The sequence below is a fragment of the Kogia breviceps genome, chromosome 1, assembly GCF_026419965.1.
Source record: "Kogia breviceps isolate mKogBre1 chromosome 1, mKogBre1 haplotype 1, whole genome shotgun sequence".
Lineage (NCBI taxonomy): Eukaryota > Metazoa > Chordata > Mammalia > Artiodactyla > Physeteridae > Kogia > Kogia breviceps.
The window spans coordinates 137,977,238-137,996,343 of record NC_081310.1 but is presented as its reverse complement, the minus strand read 5'-3'; the positions used below and the strand labels follow the sequence as shown (position 1 = coordinate 137,996,343).

The window sequence follows — 19,106 nt, the reverse complement described above, 5'->3', positions numbered from 1 at the left end:
CGAGAAACCTCCTGTTTTTGTAAGTAAATTTTTATTGCAACACAATCACACTCATTTTTTTTCATCTTATCTATGGCTGCTTTTGTGCCACAACATGGAATTGAGTAGTTGCAACATATACCATATGGTCCACAAAGCTTAAAATATTTACTGTCTTGTCCTCAGTGAAAAAGTTTGCCAAGGAACAAAACATGTGTTCTTGATCACACTACAAGCAGTGATTTGGGAACCCAGACTCTTTTCACCTTGTGGCTCAGCCATCTTTAACATGTGTTTTCCAAGGTGGCAAAAGAAGGGGAAAAATAATGGAGGACAGTGCATGGTATATACCTGGAAGGGCTGCCAATCACTTTTACCCAGATTCCATTGGTCAATATTCAGTACTTTGCCTCGATTGAGTAAGAAGGCTGGAAAATATGGGCTAATTCTGTGCTGAAGAAACAGAAAATAGGTTTGGTGAAAAGCTAGCCAGTCTCTGCCAAAGAGACCTTCTGCAAATTGAATTTTTGGGCTTCATATTTAATACGTGGTGAGGTAAGAGAAAGAAGTCAAAGGTATACTCTAAAATTTTAATATGTGAAACTTTAGATGGTTATGAACCTAGGGAAGTTTGGGAATATAGAAAGAAAAGCAAGATTGGAAAGGGAGGGAAATAGTAAAAAATAATAATAAATTCCATTTAATGTATGGTTTTTTAAAAGATTTTATGCCTTCAAAGTAGAGGTATCTAGCAGGCATTTGGAAATATAGGAGATATATGAAATTTAAGATATAACCTAGAGATATAGATTTTTGATTCTTCAAAACATAAACAGCAAGCAGCAGTAAAAGTCATGAGATTGACCTGGGACCACACATAAATAGGAAAACAGAGCTAAACAGAAAAAGCATTGTGTGTAGTATAATATCTGCATTAGTACAAAGTAATAGAAATACAGAGATGAGTAAAATTGTCTTTGCCTTAAAGAAGCTCACAGTTGGGTGGAAATTAGCAAGGAAATTATTGATTACCTGTTGTGTGATAAAGATTATAAAAGATCTGTAGTATGGAATGGGAACATATAGAAAGGGCAACAAATAGTAAATAAATGTATTGACTGAATGAATTAATTATATTCAAATATATAATACAAAAAATTCTACCATTCCTTGAGAAAATGACCCTCCGCTCTTAGTTGACAAATCCTCCTATAAGCACACAGAAAAGACTTCTGCATCCACTACTACACACTTACCTTTATTAAGTGCCTACTCTGTGGAATGCACTATGTTGCCTTTTGTGTTTTTCTCATTCAAGTCTCATAACAATGCTACATGACATGGACCATTATTTTTAATTAAATCCCCGAAATATATGTATTATTTCCAAATACAGAACAGAAAAATGGGGTAACAGAGAGATTATCTAATTTGTTATGGAAATCTACATCTGTCACACTTTTACCAATTCACTGTATCTCCCTTTGTTCTTTTTGAAGAATAATTAGAAACACCAATATGACTTGCTCATTAGTTATCTGCAAATTAACAAGAAAAGGGAGAACTGATACCATGGATTTAAATAGATAGCTATTATATTACGAAATATGAGGAAAATGCTACTAGCATTTTTTAGCAGTCCAGCATAGAAGCACAATGAACAACTGCTGTTGTAAAATATTTAATTTTTGGAAATTTACCATAGACTAATAAAATTAGAGAATTTTAAAAAGAAACACTTAAAAACTTGCATATATAACTGATGAGTATTAAAGAGAAATTTTGAATGGCATTAGTTACTTTGTATTAAGTGAGCAATGTCATAATAAGTGAGACATGTATCTTTCTAGGTTGAAAATACTATTGAAAATCAACTAAAATTTTATAAAGAATTTTTATATCTTTTTATATTGTTCTTTATTTTTCAAATTCTACACCATGAATATGTATTAAATAGACTTAAAATGAATATATACCATTTCTGAATACTTTATGATCACAATTACTCAATTATATGCATCCTTTCTGTCTCTATTTCTCCTCTCTGCCCCCCATATATGTAAAAGCAAACACATTGAAAGTAAATATACAAAAATCTTACAATATTCTAGGAAGTTAATAGGAATGTTTAATTTCCCTTTTACAATTTATATTATCTGAATTTTTATAAGAACATGAGTCACCAATATAATGGTGAAACTTTTATTTTGAAAAAAGAAATTGTTTTAACAAAATAAACAGGAAATATAATTAAATATATGAAAGCAGGCAAAGAAACTAATCAAAGAACACAGTGTCTTAATAAAAGTCAACAGCTGGGGCCGAAATTACTATTCTAAGGTTGCCAGAGAAACTGAGAATGGCTTACAAATTGCTGTACTCAGGTTATGAAACAATACAAGCAATGCCTTTGCAGTATTTCCTGCAATAAATTAAATCACGTTTCATTGTTGCTTGGATATCTGGATATTTAAGGAACCATTAGGTGAGCCAACTCAACCTGATTTAAGTTAAATTATAATCGAGAAGAGAAACATTTTAATCACTCTTTATATTTTTAGTAGATTTACATACAAATCCATCTTGTGACATAGTGTACTTCTTTTATAGTATTATTTCGAAGTTCTCTGACTAAAAATAATGGCCATAATTCAAAATGACCATAGAATGTGATCTGGCATTGGTTCACTTTGGCATTCCATCAGGGACTTTAAGGATTAAATTCTTTTTCACAATTGCAGCTTTTGTTTTAGCATATTGAAATCTTTCACAAGCTTTTTGAAAGGTAATCATATCATTAACAAACTTTTCTTCACAGTGTCTTTTGTATATTTCTTGAGCCCTAAGAAGAAAAAAGTAAGGTAACAGAATGAGATACTTTTAAATGACTAAAACCATAACAATCAATCTAATTGCTAATGATAATTAAATGTCTTCAAAAGAGATATATACAAAATGGAAAAAAGATAGAACTCCACTCATTGTTTAAAATACTATTATATCATTAAATAATATTCATCTTGGGCTAATATTTCTAAGTTTTCTATTAGCTATAACTGAGAATTTTTACAAACACTGGCTTAGATTCCCAAAGAGGCATCTAACCAAACTATGCCATGATTTTCAGAACTTTTACTTACACCTCACTAAATCCAAGCTCTTTCTAGGACTCTACTATGGACTGAATTATGACCTCCACAAATTCATATGTTGAAAACCGAACCCACAGTACCTTAGAATGTGACTGTATTTGTAGAAAGGCCTTTTAGAGGTGTCCTTATGAGAAGATGAAGGAACACCAAGCATGTGTGTACACAGAACAAAAGCCATGTGAGGACACAGTGAGAAGTCAGGCATCTTCAAACCAAGGAGAGAGGCCTCAGGGGAATCCAAACCTGACAACACCTTCATCTTGGACTTCTAGTCTCCAGAACTTGAGAAGACAAATTTCTGTTGCTTAGGTTACCCCGTCTGTGTTATTTTGTTATGGTAGCCCTAGCAGACTCTTACTAAGTTAGAGAAAGGTGAACCAGGTTCCTCTGGCAAAACTGAGAAATGTCATGGGCCTTAGGAAAATTCATTCATTCATCCTCATTCATTCAAGAGTTATGTATTATAATGCTTGGCACTATCCCTAGATCCTGGAAACATAAAGATAAATAAGACATGATATACTTTTGAGAAGCTTATAGAAAGTAAAGAGAAATAAAGGTATATGAACATATAAATGAAATACATATATTTATTCATATTTAAGTATACTCAGAAATGTGGACTTAGGGAGTGGAAGAGAGGCCTAAGTCTAGAAGGTCTGTAACTTATTGACTGTGATTTTGGACAAGTTACTTAAGTTCTATCTCATTTTCTTCATCTTTAAAAAGGGAATAATTCAACTCATGGGGTTTAGTAAAGGACTAAATGAGTTAATACATTTAAAATCCTTAGAGGAGTACCTAACACTTAATAATTTATTTTATTATATGGATAACAGTGGCATTCATCAGGATAGGAAACTTAAGAGCAGCCAGATGGGAAGAAAGATTAGAATTCTATTTTGGTAATACTGAGTTTAAAGAGCCTGGCTATCTATATGGAAATGCCTAGGGAGTTGAATATAAAAAAACAATGGCTTATGGTTAGGAGTACACATAGTGAAACCATTCTGCTTGGATTTGAAATCCATATCTGCAACTTACCGATTGATTTTTGGACAAGTTATTTAAGCTCTACATGCATCATTTCTTCACCTTTAAGAAGGGAAAATCCAACTCATAGGGTTTAGTAGGGAGTAAATGAGCTAATACATTTAAAATCCTTAGAGGAAGGCTGGTATTTAATAATCACTCAATGAAAATTAGCTACAACTCTTTTGAAATAGCAGCTCTGGAGAGTAGTCATGTCTGGACATACAGCAGAGTAGAAGTCACAGAAAAATAGACCTTGCACATGTAATTAATTAATGGTACTAATTCAGTCTAAGACATTTATTGAAATAGCCCTCCTACAGATAACAATTATAAACTTGGACAAAATGTAAAAAACAAACTATTTAAAAGAATTGAAGAGTGAAAAACATAATAATCTATTATATCAATATTTATATGTACCAGAATCGAACAACTGGAAAATGAAATTAAGAAATTCCATTTACTATACCATCCAAAAATAAATACTCTGACATAAGTTTAATAAAAATCATGCAAGGCCTATACCTGAATATGATAAAATATTGCTGAAAAAAATTAAAGAAAATTTAAATTAATGGAGAGTTATATCGTGTTCAAGGATTGGAAGACAATATTACTAAGATGTCAGTTCTCCCCAAATTAATATGCAAAGAGCCTTTTGGGTAGAAATTAACATTTAAATTTGTTTTAAATATACATGTGATTAAATTTAGATTACCATTTATTTTAAATGTATTAACTTTAGGTAATTTAAATGTTTTAAAAGCTAATTGTACATGGAAATGCAAAGGTCCTGGAATAACCAAAGCAATCGTAAGAAAGGAGAAAAAAAGAGTCTGTATTTTCCTATGGCTATAAAACAAACTACTATAAAATGTATTGGCTTACAACAACCACCATGTATTATCTCATAATTTCCATGGGTCAGAAGTCCAGGCACAGCATGGCTCAGCTGGATTTTCTGCTTAGGTTCTCACAAGACTGAAATCAAGGTGTCAGCCAGGGCCACGGTTCTCATCCAGGTCTTGAGGTCCTCTTTCCAAGACTGCTGGTTGTTGTCAGAATTTATTTCCTTCTCACTCTTTCTACATGGCTCCCTTCATCTTCAGGTCAGCCGTGTCATGTCAAGTCTTTCTCCTACTTTGACTCCAACTTCCTCTCCTGCTTCTGCATTTCAAGGCTCATGCCATATGCTGTGCCCATCTGAATAATCCAGAATAAACTCCCTAATTTAAGGTCAACCCTCAATTACATGTGCAGAGTCCTTTTGCCATGTAAGGTAGCATATCCATGAGTGTAGTATTGATGGGGACAAGGGCAGGCTTCCTGAAGATATGCCACTCTGGTATGTGAATTATTTTGAGCTAAAAACAATCCAGGCCCAAAAGAACCTTTGAAATTCCCCATTACTGCCTAAATGAAATTAAAATAGGGCGCCTGTCCCAAGAATAAGCTGTCACCATAGTTACTATAGTAAAGTATTAGGCATTGTAGACAGAGAGAAACCTAGCAAAGCCCGTTTGATCAAAGTGCCTCATTCTTAGGATGGCCCAGCAAACATGATTTTACCAAACATTAACTATTTTTGTTCTTCCTGTGAATTACCTTATTTCCCCTTGAAGCCTCAGACCCTTACCTTCTTCTCCTTAGTCCAGAGTATATATATCCCTTACCTTGCCTTGCTGACTTTGGAATGCTTCATACTTATATGGATTCCCTTTGCACATGTAATAAATTTGATTTTCTCCTGTTAATCTGCCTTATGCTATTTTACTTGCCAAAGGAACTAATAGGGGAAAGAGGGGAAATATGCCCTCCCTCACCATCTCTTATCTTATTCTTAGTCCTAGGGATCAGGGCATGGTATCTTCTTGGGGGCCATAATTCTGCCTAGCACAGAGGTCTTGAATTACCCACTTCCAGGCTTACTAAGAGCAAAAACAGAGGGATTATTAGCTCTTAACGGGAAAATGGGAACCTAATCCTGAGACAGTAGAAAAGGAAATGAGGATAAACATAGGATATGTAGAATTTTATAGATAGGGAATTGGAGAATTGAACAAATTTAAGCTTGAAGGCCTAAAATTCCTTTGGGACAGAGTGACTTGTTGAGAAGGAAAGGTCAGAGGTGGTATGTGCATAGGAAGCTCTATAGTTGATGAGGTTTAAAATCACTTTTGTAGGTAATGGGAGAAAGAGCAAGCACCTGAGGGAGCAGCTAAATTTGGAGGCCACAGAATTGATATCAGCATAAATCTACAAGTCATTGATGCCTTCTAGCCATTTTTACCTGAATACAAAAAATTAAGATAGATAATAGATAGATTGTTCCAAGGTAGGGGCTGAGGTGGTTAGCATGGTGGAGGCAATGAAAGGAAAAGACATCAGAGACACTGGGTGAAATGGAGAAAAGAATAATTGAATTAAAGAACCCTGGAAGCTACACTAGAAAGTCTATAAGAAAGGTTATTTGAGGGATGAGTGTCACAATATATTTGAAGAATACATGTGGTGAAAGTAAAGGAGAAAAAGTAGAAAAGATAAAGATTTTAGCCATAAGTAAATATATGAGTTTAAAATTTAAGAGGTGGTGCAGTTCCAAGTGATGAGGTGGCATTTATATGTCTATGGAAATGAGTTTAAAGGGCGCTGGGATCCAAAAATGTTTAGGTTAGGTTAGGCAATTGGGAGGGTTGTTCTTATGAATTTGGAAGTTAACAGTGATAATGGCAGAAGCTGGATAAAGAAAAGCTTTATATATCAGGATATAAAGACCACAGGGAATGAAGAAGGTAGTCAAGAAGGTCAATTCATGACAAAAATAAGGACAAGAAGAAGATGATGTATTTGGATAACTGTCTTAGGTGCTAGATCTTCCAAGCTAAATGATACTCTACTTCAAAATGTACATGATGCTGTTCTGCCCTGAGCAGTGTCATCACTTTTTTCGAGTAGGGACAAGAATATTTGGGGAAACTTATGACCAGCTTTTACCTGATATAGAAATTCTTTCATTTTAAAGTCTCTTTTTAATTCATTCTTAAACACTCCTATGGGTATTTTATCAATTTCCTACACTAGAGCTTTATGGTTCATTTTCTTCATTCATTTTTCCTCATTCCAGAGCAGGATCAGGAAGTTATATTCTCAGCAATGACTTCACTAGTTATTGAGATTCACCAGAATGCTTTTAGGTGAAGTGTTTGATATGTTCATGAAGAATCAATTGGCAGAAAAAGAATTGAGAAACTTCTGAAGTCTCTAGACAGATTTTACTTTTTTGAGTCACAGCTCTTTTCTGCACATTGATAATCTTTATTTGAAAACATTTATAATAAAACTCAGTAATGCCTTTTAGGATACATTATTGACATAACCAGAACATTGCCTTATTCCTGTGTACTCTCAAGGATAATATCTTTGCAGCAGCTTACAAGAGAAGATTAATTCAGTTAATACACATTAGGAAGCTCACTTGACTCTGTATCCTCTACAGATTAATGATGGCCAGACATTCAATTTGCTATAATAAAACTAAGCTGTTGAAATTTTCTTTAACATTGATTTGTGCTAGACTTACATTTTGATATACCAGACTAGTTTTCATTCTCTTTTCTAAAATATATTTTATATTAAATTATAAAAAAATTATTTCCAAAATCTTTCCCTCTCTCTTTCTCTCTCTCTCTCTCTCTCTCTCTCTCTCTCTTTCTCACACACACACACACACACACACACACACACACACACACACACAAAGTAAGTATACATTAAGGAAAATGTTTTTAAATTTCAGAGGAGAAAAGTATATTTTTCATACTTAAAAAGATATTATATAAAGTACCTCAGTAAATAGTTTCAAATTTGCTTATAGCTAGGAAAAGACAAATGCTTTCTTCTTATTTTACACTCCTTTCTAGTACAGACTACTTTTTTTTAACAATAGCATTGAAAAATGTAAATGAATTAAGCATCTATAATGATCTTTAAGTATTTCTAGATAAGGCTTAAACATACGTATTCACAGTTTGGTCACTTAAAATATAACCAGGATAAAACTGTGGCTGATAAGCTTCAATCTAATATCAGAAGAAAAAAAAAAAAAAACAAAAAACTGTGTGAAAGACACACAAGGGTAAAAAAGGGTAAAAAAAAAAATTACTGGGTGTCCTATCTGGTGTACCCTTTAGAATTATCTATGTCTTTTCATCTCTTTGACCTATTTTACAACTCTATAAGCTGAGGAAGAGGAGGATGACCAAACCTCTAGAAACTTGATGGAGAAGACAGTGACAGATCTGTATGACAAACATACTACCCTTGTTTACTGTGCTTTTCCTGGTAACCTCTCATAATTGGTTCTCCGTCCTCAACACCTCCTTTTGTCTTTAGCTGAAGATGGTATTTAAGGTGATGGCTTCAGCTACTTGGGGAAGTTATTCAGTTTTCCTGGGTCTCTCCCACATGTTATTAAACTTTTGTTTGATTTTCTCCTGTTAATCTGTCTCACATCAATTTAGTTCTTAAACCAGCCAGGAGAACCTAGAAGGCAGAGGAAAATTTTTGCCTCCCCAGCAACGTAAAAGCTTCTATTATATCAAAACTGTACCTACCTAATTTCCTTCATTTGTTTAAGTAAATCCTTTTGATATTTTTCAGTTGCCAGTTTTTGCTGAACAATTAGGCTCTTCTCTTTTAAGACAGCCTGCTTCTTCTTCAACCTGTCAATTTTAGTCATTTCTTTGGTCAAAAGAGTGCGCTCATTATTTAAGTTTTGAATTAATAAACGGTCTTTAGCCTTTTGTTTTTTTTCTTCCAGAAACAGAACTCTCCTCTCTTTAACTTTCTCAAGGTAGTTGGATCTGTCCTGCCAAAGTCGTTGTAAACCATTCTGAATGGTCTTATTATCTCTTGCAGTTAGTTTATGCGTAGCATATATTTTCTTATTTAAATTTTCTTGAATAGTTAATCTAACTCGTTCTTGGGCCACTTGTGCCATGCTTACAGGTGTTACTTTATTTTTATAGCTTTCCTGCTTCTTTTGTTCTGAGCAATATTTATCAATATCATAAAGTGCTTGGAGTTTCATACCACCAGTTCTTTGTGTTGTAAAAAACTGTCTTCTTACACTCTTCTCTGACAGCATGTCTTTTATTTTAATTACTGGTTTTTGATGAGTGGTAGAAAGTGGCTGGGTATACATAGGAAAAGAATCTTGTTCTTTTGCTTTCAATAATGTAGCATACCTCGGTGAATCTGAAGTATGTATTGGTAGTTTGAACACTGATATCCTAAAACTGACATCCAATTCTTCATCCTCAATTTTATCTTCAGACTCTTTCTGACCTACATCACACAGCAGACAAATATAATCCATTATACAAGTGTTAAGTACAGTTTATTTTCTGTCCCAATTGTTTTGAAAGTCACATTAATAAAACTGACAAGAACCTGTTATTTACTTTATTAAGGGGCATTTTTCTCAACTGATATTCCTTTTCAATTTGTGATTTAATCGTGATTTTGGACAGAAAAATCACTATTGGAATATTTTAACAAAGAAATGCACTGATTCCTATATTTACTTTATTATCTCTCACAATTATTTAACTTGCACTGACTCAATAGCAGCATTTTATCTTATACTTATTACTTAATCATACGTATTATTTTTACATATAGTTATTATTATTTCATATTTGCAAAGGACTTTGTAATTCATTTTACCTTATTTTTCTTAACTCTGGTGGAAACTAATAGCTGCCTTAAAAGTTGTTTTTCCCTTCATTGGATACTCAAAGAAATGAAATCTCTCAGCTTCCTTTGCTATTATGTGTGTCTGTGAGACTAAGTCTTCTCTAGGACAGTGTCAGCAAAAGTTATATGTGTCATTTCTGGTCCAAGGCTATTAAGAAACAAATGTGCTTCCTCTATATTTTCTTTCTTCTTCTGACCCACTGCACAGAGGTTAGGATAAAGTGCTAGAAGATGATAGATCTACAAGGTAGAAGGACTCTGGTTCCCTGAATCACTGTTTGAAAAAGTACTCACTGACCAGGATTATCCAACTTGGACTCTTATGGAAGCCAGAAATAAAAGGTAATTATATTTGATCAATATATGTTTCTGGGTTTACTTGTTATCAGAGCCAAGCTATCCAATATAAAAACCTGAATCACATTGTTGTTCATTATTTATCTTCTGACAAACTAGTTGATGAATTTAGGATCAGGTGGCAAATACAGGTAAAAAAAGAATGCTTATTAATCTTCAGAAAAGATGTTTCCCGTGTTTGACTGATTCCCTCTCTCTATTGAAATTGAATCTCTGCTAACTCTAGTCTATGAGGGTTTCATCTTTTCTAATCTTTTAATCTTCTAATAGAAGACTCTCTTAAAGTTTTTATATGTCATAATGCCAAATCTGATGGTGGAACATTTATGGAAGTTAAGGTGTCCATGAAGAAGGGCAGAACCTGTGGGCTAGTCAGGCAGTAGGAAAGAAGTGAACAGGTAGGATTTTCACTAGAGGCCACAGGAATATTAACATTAGAAAAGGAAGCAGAGCCTAGAGCAAAGTAGAAAAACAAGGCTAGCAAGTGAAAGCCAAAGTGTCCAAAAAAAAGCATTAAGAGTTTGAGTCCAAAGCAAGGCACTAGAGACTCAGAGGGATGAAAACCAGAATTTCAAGTCTAGAGTAAACAGGGTGTGGTCTGGAACAACTACCTAGAAAAGGTACTTTTATGGGTACATTTAATTTTATGTGTAAACCTTGACATGGGAAACCTGGCCAAGAATAAAAGATCAAGGACAGAAAACACAACACTAAAATGTTCCTAAAGGTTCTGGTTTGTGTGGAGTGAGGGAGTTTTCTCATACCACCAAGCGATGCTCTGACAAAAGCAGGGTGTCCTACAATTCAACTTAATTCTGACACTACCTACATGGAGATAGGATCAGATCCCACAGGTTAAGAGCTCAGTCCTACCAGCCTGCCCTCCCCCTTCTCTCTTTGGATGCTAATTGCAAATCTGAGATAGGAGGGAAGGGGGCAGGGCACAAGATTTAAAAGAATGCCACAGTACTTGAGGATACATAAAAACTGGTTAGAACCTACTAGGCCCAAGATGGCTTAAGATTTGACTTCCAGTAGATCTTGAGCCTCATTATACACTCACTGTAATACATCAGCACGCTAAATGACACTCCCACAGGTGCCATGACAGTTCTGAGGCTGACCATAAAAGGCCAAATAGTGGGCAGTGGCCTAATTCTTGGAAATTGCTGCCCTTTCCCCAAATTAGTTGGAATAATCCTCCCACTTGTTAGCCTATGAAATTACCCAGCCCATAAAGCTAACAACCCTATATCCTGGGGCCTCTCACCTTCTGAGACAGCCCACACTCTGTCTATGGAGTGTATATCTCCCTGAATAATTCTGCTTTCACTCTATTTCTGCTCGCTCTTGAATGTTTTCCTGTGCAAAGCCAAGGAACCTCACTTGGTGGTCTGTTCCAAGGACTTTCCCAAGACCTTGGATGTGACCATTCTCTTGCACCCCATTTTCTGCAACAAGTCCACCTTATCATGTGTGCTTCTGACCAACCAGCTATATATTGGAGGTTCCAACAACCCTCTCCTTGGTATCAATTAATTTGCTAGAGCAGCTTACAGAACACAGACAAACATTTAACTTAGTAAATTACTGGTTTGTTATAAAAGGATATACTCAGGAAAACCAGAGGGAAGAGATGCATAGGGCAAGGGACTAGAAAAGGGTGAGAAGCCTCCATGCTCTCTCTCTAAGCACATCACTCTCCCTGAATCTCCATGTGTTCACCAATCTGGAAGGTCTCTGCACCCAGTCCTTCTGGAGTTTTATGGAGGCTTCATTACACAGGTGTGATTGATCAAATCACTGGCCGTTGACAACTGAACTCAATCTCCAGCTACTTTTCCCTCCCCAGAGGTCAGATTTGGGATTGAAAGTTCTAACCCTCTAATCATGTGGTTGATTCCCCTGGAAACCAGCCCCCATCCTTAGATGAGTTCCAAAAGTCACCTCACTAACATAACAAAAGACATCTTTGTTGCTCTGCTCTCATCACTTAGGAAGTGTCAGGAGCTCTATGCCAGAACTGGGGACAAAGACCAAATATATCTTTCTTGTTATAAATCACAACATCACAGTTACCAATATATATATGTTTGTCCCTTAATAGTTTAATGTAAGTAAGTCTTGCCTCCTTGGTGAAACTGGAGGCTCTTTGAAGATAGAAGCTGTACTTCATTGTGTATACTAACTATAATTACTTTTTGACTGATGATTGACATTTTTCTCAGTGGTTGGTTGAACATAATCCCATTAGCACTTTTAAAAGCCTCCCAGTTTCCTTCTCTGCTTCAAGATATCACTCACAAAAAAAAAAAAAAAAAGATATCACTCACTGCTATACAATTCATCTTTTAAAACTAGGACTCTAATCATGTCATGCCTTCTACCCAAACAAAGGAAAACAAAACCTTCGTGGTTCTTTACCTTTAAGCTTAGGATCCTATATTATAGGAAAAGAGCTCCATTTTTTTTTTTTCCCTATACATGTGCCACATCTTTCCATCTTTGGGCTTTTGCTTATGTTATTTAATGTTTTTTTCCAGTATGTTGTTTTTCCTATTTACGTAAGTTCAAATTCTATGCATTTTTCAAGGTCTCTTCACATGTCACTTTTCTTTATTCTTTAAATAAGAGTGGATAGTTTAAAAATTCTCATATCACTCCCTTCCTTACAGAATTTACCACACATTTCATTTATATTAAAGCTCTATGTAGTAATTCTTAGCCATAGTAGCAAGCTAGATATAATTTCCTTAGTGGTAGGGAATGTACTTTTCTTTTTTTCATCCTCCATTCTTAGTAGTTTGCAGAGAGTAGGGTTTTCTTTTTAGGGTGGTAGTGGGCTGAACTAAACAGTAAATGCCAATAAATATATTTGTTGGATGGATGAGTAGATGAATGGAAGAGTGAATCTGTTGTTCAAGATCAATGTCCTTTGAATAGTGGTGAAAGCCTAAAATCTGGGGACAATTTGGCTGCATTTGAATGTAGTTCTACTATTTACTAAGTGTAGGCAAGTTATTCAATTCTCTGGGCTTCAGTCTGATAACTGTGGATGATAATACCCAACTTATAGGGTTCTAACAGGATTAAGTGAATTAATAAAATGAAAAAAGCCTGATAAAGTATAATATATAATTATTAGAACATAAGAACGATATGTTATTGTTTTTTCATTATATTTGATATGGAAAACAAGGAGTTTATCTTATCTCTTTAGTTCCATCAATGGCATAGTGTTCAAATAGCCACATAATTTAGTAATGAGTGGTGAAAATACAGCAAAGCATTTTATCACACCCCTCAACATCCACTGGGCAGTTAACACAGAACATATAGGAAAGCCTTCTTTGTATGTATATTTTGATTCAAGACTTTATAATTCATCTCATTCATTATAGTAAAAACAGAAGTCAAGTGATGGAAGTGTTCTCATATTTCCATAACCAAATTTATAAACTTGTCTGTATATTCATGCATCTTCTTCTACCCTGATACAATGAAGGAAGCATCCCTTCTTTCAGCAGAGGCCAAATTCTTTACATGTGCTTTGGTCCCATCCCCCTTTAGCTTCACTTCTGCAACTATCTTAACGTCCTCCTTTATCATCCCCTCACTACTGGATCATTCACAGCCATGTTTAAACTACCATAACCGCCTCTACCACCACCAATGCAAGAACAACAACATTCCCTTGACCCTCACTGCCCTCTAGCTACCATTCCATTTTTCCTGTTCGATTTTAGAGTGAAAACTACTGTGAGCGTTGTCTCCCTGTACTATGTCCTTTTAGTCACCTTTTATTAATCTTTCAATCTATCAATTTTTTATTTATATATGGATTTCAACTCTACTGTTCTCACCCACCTGTTGAAACTCTCCCTAACAAAAGCTTCTATGGTGATAAATACAAAGGACACTTTTTTTCTGTTCTAATCTTTCTTGAACTCTCAACGGCATTTAACACAGCTGATCATTTTTCCTTCTTGAAATCTTTCTTTCTTTTTCATATTTTCTGATTTCCAGATTCTCTAAAGCTCTCCTGATATCCTGAAGATATCTCTTTTTTTCCCACTATGTTGTCTAAAGCTCTCCTGATTTTTCTTCCAGCTTTCTGATGACTTCTTAGTTTTGTTTTCAGACTCTCTTTTCACCAAATTTCTGGAGTTGTTGAGGACTTGATACTAGGTCCCCTTCCCATCTCTATTTTCTCTTCTGAAGTGAATCATGGATTTAAATATCAATCTCTATGCTGATAACTTTCAAATTTATCATTTCCACTTGGAAGTCTTATAGGTATTTTTCAAACTTGGCACATTCAAAACACATTCAAAAGATCTCATTTGCTATCAATAATTAATTCCCTCTAAAATCAGCCCTTTATCTCAACAAATAACACCTAATAGCTTATTTATATTATCGATCAGTCTTGTAGAGTTTACCTCAAAAACACAGCTCAGAATAACTGACTCTGTTCCTCCATTTCCTTGTTATCACCCTAATTCAGTTTTCTATCAACTCTTACTTTGACTATTTGCAATGTCTTCTTAAGTAGTCTCTGCGTTTCCCAACACACAATTTCCCACACAGTGATGAAGCCACAATAATCTCTTGAAATTGTGTCTTTAAAGATCTATGGCTTCCATATGCCTTCATGATAAAATTCAAACTACTTGTCATGGCCTATAAAGCCTTGTATGCTTTTATACTTGTTTACTTACCTAATATAATCTTCCAACTACAATTTACCATTTACTTTAATATTGATTACCTCATAAGAAAGGTATTACTGATCACCAATCATAACAATGCAGTTAATATTTACTGAACGGTTGCTATATGTCAAATTGTTCTGAGTTCTTTAAACAAATTATCTCATTTAGTCCTCTTACCAATCTTATGAGGTAAGTACTGTACTATTTTTATCCCCATTTTCAGATAAAGGAACTGAGGCTTAACAAAATAGTCAACATGTTGAAGTAAGATCCTAACATCTGACTAACGTCTGGCAAAAGACAAAACAAAACAAAAAAATCCTGAGGACTCTGGAGAATGTTCAAAAGCAAGTAGTTTTTAAGAGCGTGTTTAAAAAAAATCAACATTCTTATAACAGAATCCAGAGAATTATGTAGCATTTGCAATGTTACAACAATATAACCCAAAACACATACTATTAATGAAAATTATATTATGAAAGATAGCACTTCACATAAAATACACAACTCATGCAACCACACATGCCATTTAGGCTCCTCCTTTCTGTAGTCTTTGTGAAGTGGTACAATATTAAGTAGATTGTGCTAAATTAAGGATTTATATTATAATCCCTAGAGAAAATAAATATATAATGTGAAGAGGTTCAATGAAAAATCGAACAGATAAATTAAAATGGATTATAAAATGTATTTGAATAATTAAAAAAAACAGGAAAAAAAGAAACAGAGAAACAAAAACTGAAGACATATACAAACCAGAGCAGAAAACAAGTAAAATGGTCCTGATCTAATAAGATTAATGTCCTTAAAAGAAGAGATACCAGACAGCTTGCTTTCTCCACCTCTCCATGCACACACACTAAAATGGCCACATGAGCACACAGCAAGTTGTCTGGCATGTACAAGCCAGAATGAGAGGCCTCACTAAAAATGACCATGCTAGCACCCTGATCTTGGATTTCCAGCCTCCAGAACTGTGAGAAAATAAATTTCTGTTGTTTAAGCTACCCACTAATAAAATTCTGTAGCATTTTTTATTGAAGCCCGAGAAGACTAATACAAAAGGAGTACCCTCTCTTCCGAATTTCTAAGCACAGTTCCCCAGCTGGTGTGATGTGGCACACTAGTGAGCTGTTAATGAATAACGGAGTGCCCAGAGACACTGATCACCCTTGTGGAGAGTGGAGTTACTACAGCCTCTAGGCACCCCTTTGCCATAAATTTTATCTAGAGCCTTTGGAGTCAAGTGTGATCTGACACTACTCTACGGTGATGGCAATAGAAGGGGGCTCAGGAGGCTATCACTTGAAAATGTACTTGAGCAGTGAGTTACTGTGTGTCATGCTCTTTACTATTGACAAGAGACTCATGAAATACGTGCTTAATATGGCACATAGCCCAGGGTGTGGCTGATCTGGGGTAGCGGTTCTCAAATCCAGACTATAGTCATCCCTCCGTATCCACAGTGGGTTGATGCTCATGTCCCTTAAGTAAACCGGCATGGCATTTGCATATAATCTATGTACATAATCCTGCATCATCTATAGATTACTTAAAATACCTAACACAAGGTAAATGCTATGTACATAGTTGCCTGTGAGTAGCAAATTCAAGTTTTGTTTTTTCAAACTTTCTGGAAATTTTTTTCTGAATATCTTAGATTGAGTTGGTTAAATCTGTGGATGTGGAACTGTCAGATATGGAGGGCTGACTATACACATATATCAGACACTTCAATCCATTTTTGGTTGATAAACATTTTTAATGACATACTTCCTAGAAGCAGAATGGCTTTTCTTCTGTGAATTAGAGTTTCATCATAATTTTGAAATATAGGATGATATAAAAATTCAATTAGATTTGAAGTCCATTCACATTTTCACACACATACAATCAAGGTTATACTTGTCAATGAAAGAAATGGGAAAATAAATTCTTGCACAGAATCTTTCAACTATTGGAAATGTCTGAATGACCATAAAAAGTTTTATATTTTTATCAGTTATTCAGCCTAAATTACTTGTTATTGGAGACTATGAAGACTTAAAAATGATTATCATTAAAACTTGGTATATTAAATACCTATTGCTACTTAACAAATTACTCTAAAACATAAAGGCTTTAAAACAATGCACATTTATTATTTCAGTTTCTTTGGGTTAAAAATGCAAGAGTAGCCTAGCTGGGTGGCTAAGGCTCAGAGTTTCCCAATGATATTATAATTAAGATGTCAGCCAGGGTTGCAGCCATCCAAAGGCTTGACTGGAGTTGGAGGATTCCATTCTAAGTCTGCTCATTCACATGACTATTGACAAAGGTCTAAGTTTCTTACTGGCTGTTGGCTGAAGGCCTCAGTTCCTTGCTGTGGGTCTTTCCAAATAACTACTTGGTATACAAATGTGTTCGTCTGACATGGCAGCTGACTTTCCCCGATCAAGTGATCTAACAGAGAGCCCAGAGCAGGACAAAATATCTTCTGTGATGAGTCTTGTGAGTCACATATCATTTCTTTTGCCATATTCTATTCTCTATATTTAAGTCCCTAAGTCCACCCCACAAGGGGAGGAGAATTAGGCTCCACTTTTTGAAGGGAAGAGAATCAGTGGATTTGTGGACATATTTTAAAAATCACTGCATCTTGTGTAAATATTTTATGTTCATGGAATTCAAGCTCAAGTCCAACAATGAGATGGTTTTAAAGACATTATTTATAAGTTTTATATAAACTCAAAATTTTATATCTAATATTTTATATTCTATTTTTATTACTGTAATTAGATAATATAAACAATACATTTTCTACTAATTACAAACCCTCATTTTAACCTAGCACACTTTACAAATATTATTATTATTGAGTTGTGCCATAACTGGAAGCACTGTCTTACAGCAGTGGGACAAAATCCACTCAGATAGTTCATAAAGGATTCTGTTTGTGCTATAGCTGCCCATCTTAACTCTTTCAGTAAGTTTTAGTTTTTAAAGTATAGGGGTTATGTTACATAGATCTTTCTATCCTCTTCTACACTTAGCTTAGTGTTCTGCATTTTTGGTATACAATTTAAAAAATTCAACTATTTATTAAATATAAGTATTTATATACAAAACTAGATTTAAAAAATACATGTGAAATGACTTTTAAATGTATTAATTTTTCTCAGAGACAGTTTGTGTTTTATAAGGAAGTCAAGAGTTCCACTACATAGCAGAGGGATGACCAATTTGAATTATCTGATATGTACTTTCCTCATTACGTTAACTTATTCTTTCTTTTCCATTTTCCCTTTTCTACTGACAACTTTTATCTGCTTAACAGCATTTTTGCTTCACCTATATATTACCTGACAATGGCATCAAGGTTCTTTATTAGATCCAGCTGACAGCATTAAAAGCCAAACAGTGACTATAATAATCTAGGAGGTTGCAAAGTGAACTTTCCATACAGGCAAGTGTAAGGTCTACATGTATAACAGCTTTGTATTGGTGACATTTTCCCTGCTTCTTTTATATTATTACAAGACAAAAATAATAATCACAAAAGTCACTTATATACAAGTTCAAATCTGTGAGGCAGATTGGTGATCTGAGCAGCTTCTATATAACCTGGAGTGACTTGATATCCACTAAAAACTTGTCAGTAACAATAGGCCCCAAAATGGCATTCTTTTTTGTGAATTAGGGAATTGACAATAAATATAATCCAAATGAAAAGGCCTGAAGGCCACCTATCTAATATATATAAGGCAAGCAATACTATAAGGGGCATCACCTTTGAATATGAAGGGCATTGACACAAAATATTTCAAACAAACTGTCAAAACACAGTTCAAATAGAAAAGGAAAAACGTGACATGAGGTTGTTTTGGTACTGCATCTCTGACCCAAGCTTAACATAGGAAAATGCCTAGAGATAGATTGTTGCATATTTCCTAAACATTGTTTGATACTGTTATGGAATTAATCCTTTACCTAAACTGACGAGTCACATAAGAAAATAATTTATATAATTCTATTTAACGTTCCTCCTTTGTATAGCAATTTTTTTCAGAAAAAAAAAATTAGAACTGGCTACTTGAATTATAGGCTTAAAAATGACAATTACTTGGCCATT

At 34.6% G+C, this 19,106-nt stretch overlaps 1 protein-coding gene across 1 annotated transcript in view; it reads right to left on the bottom strand.

Annotated features, from left to right (window-relative positions):
* Positions 1–2,608: 2,608 nt before the first annotated feature.
* The window catches only part of LRRIQ3 (leucine rich repeats and IQ motif containing 3), a 233,899-nt gene continuing 217,401 nt past the window's right edge, over positions 2,609–19,106 (bottom strand). Inside the window, exons 7-8 of the mRNA XM_059055610.2 lie at positions 8,780–9,512; positions 2,609–2,821 (exon numbers count right to left, since the gene is read on the bottom strand). Coding sequence (XP_058911593.1) covers positions 2,665–2,821; positions 8,780–9,512 — 890 coding nt within the window. The 3' untranslated portion in view covers positions 2,609–2,664. The remainder of the gene's footprint in view (positions 2,822–8,779; positions 9,513–19,106) is intronic.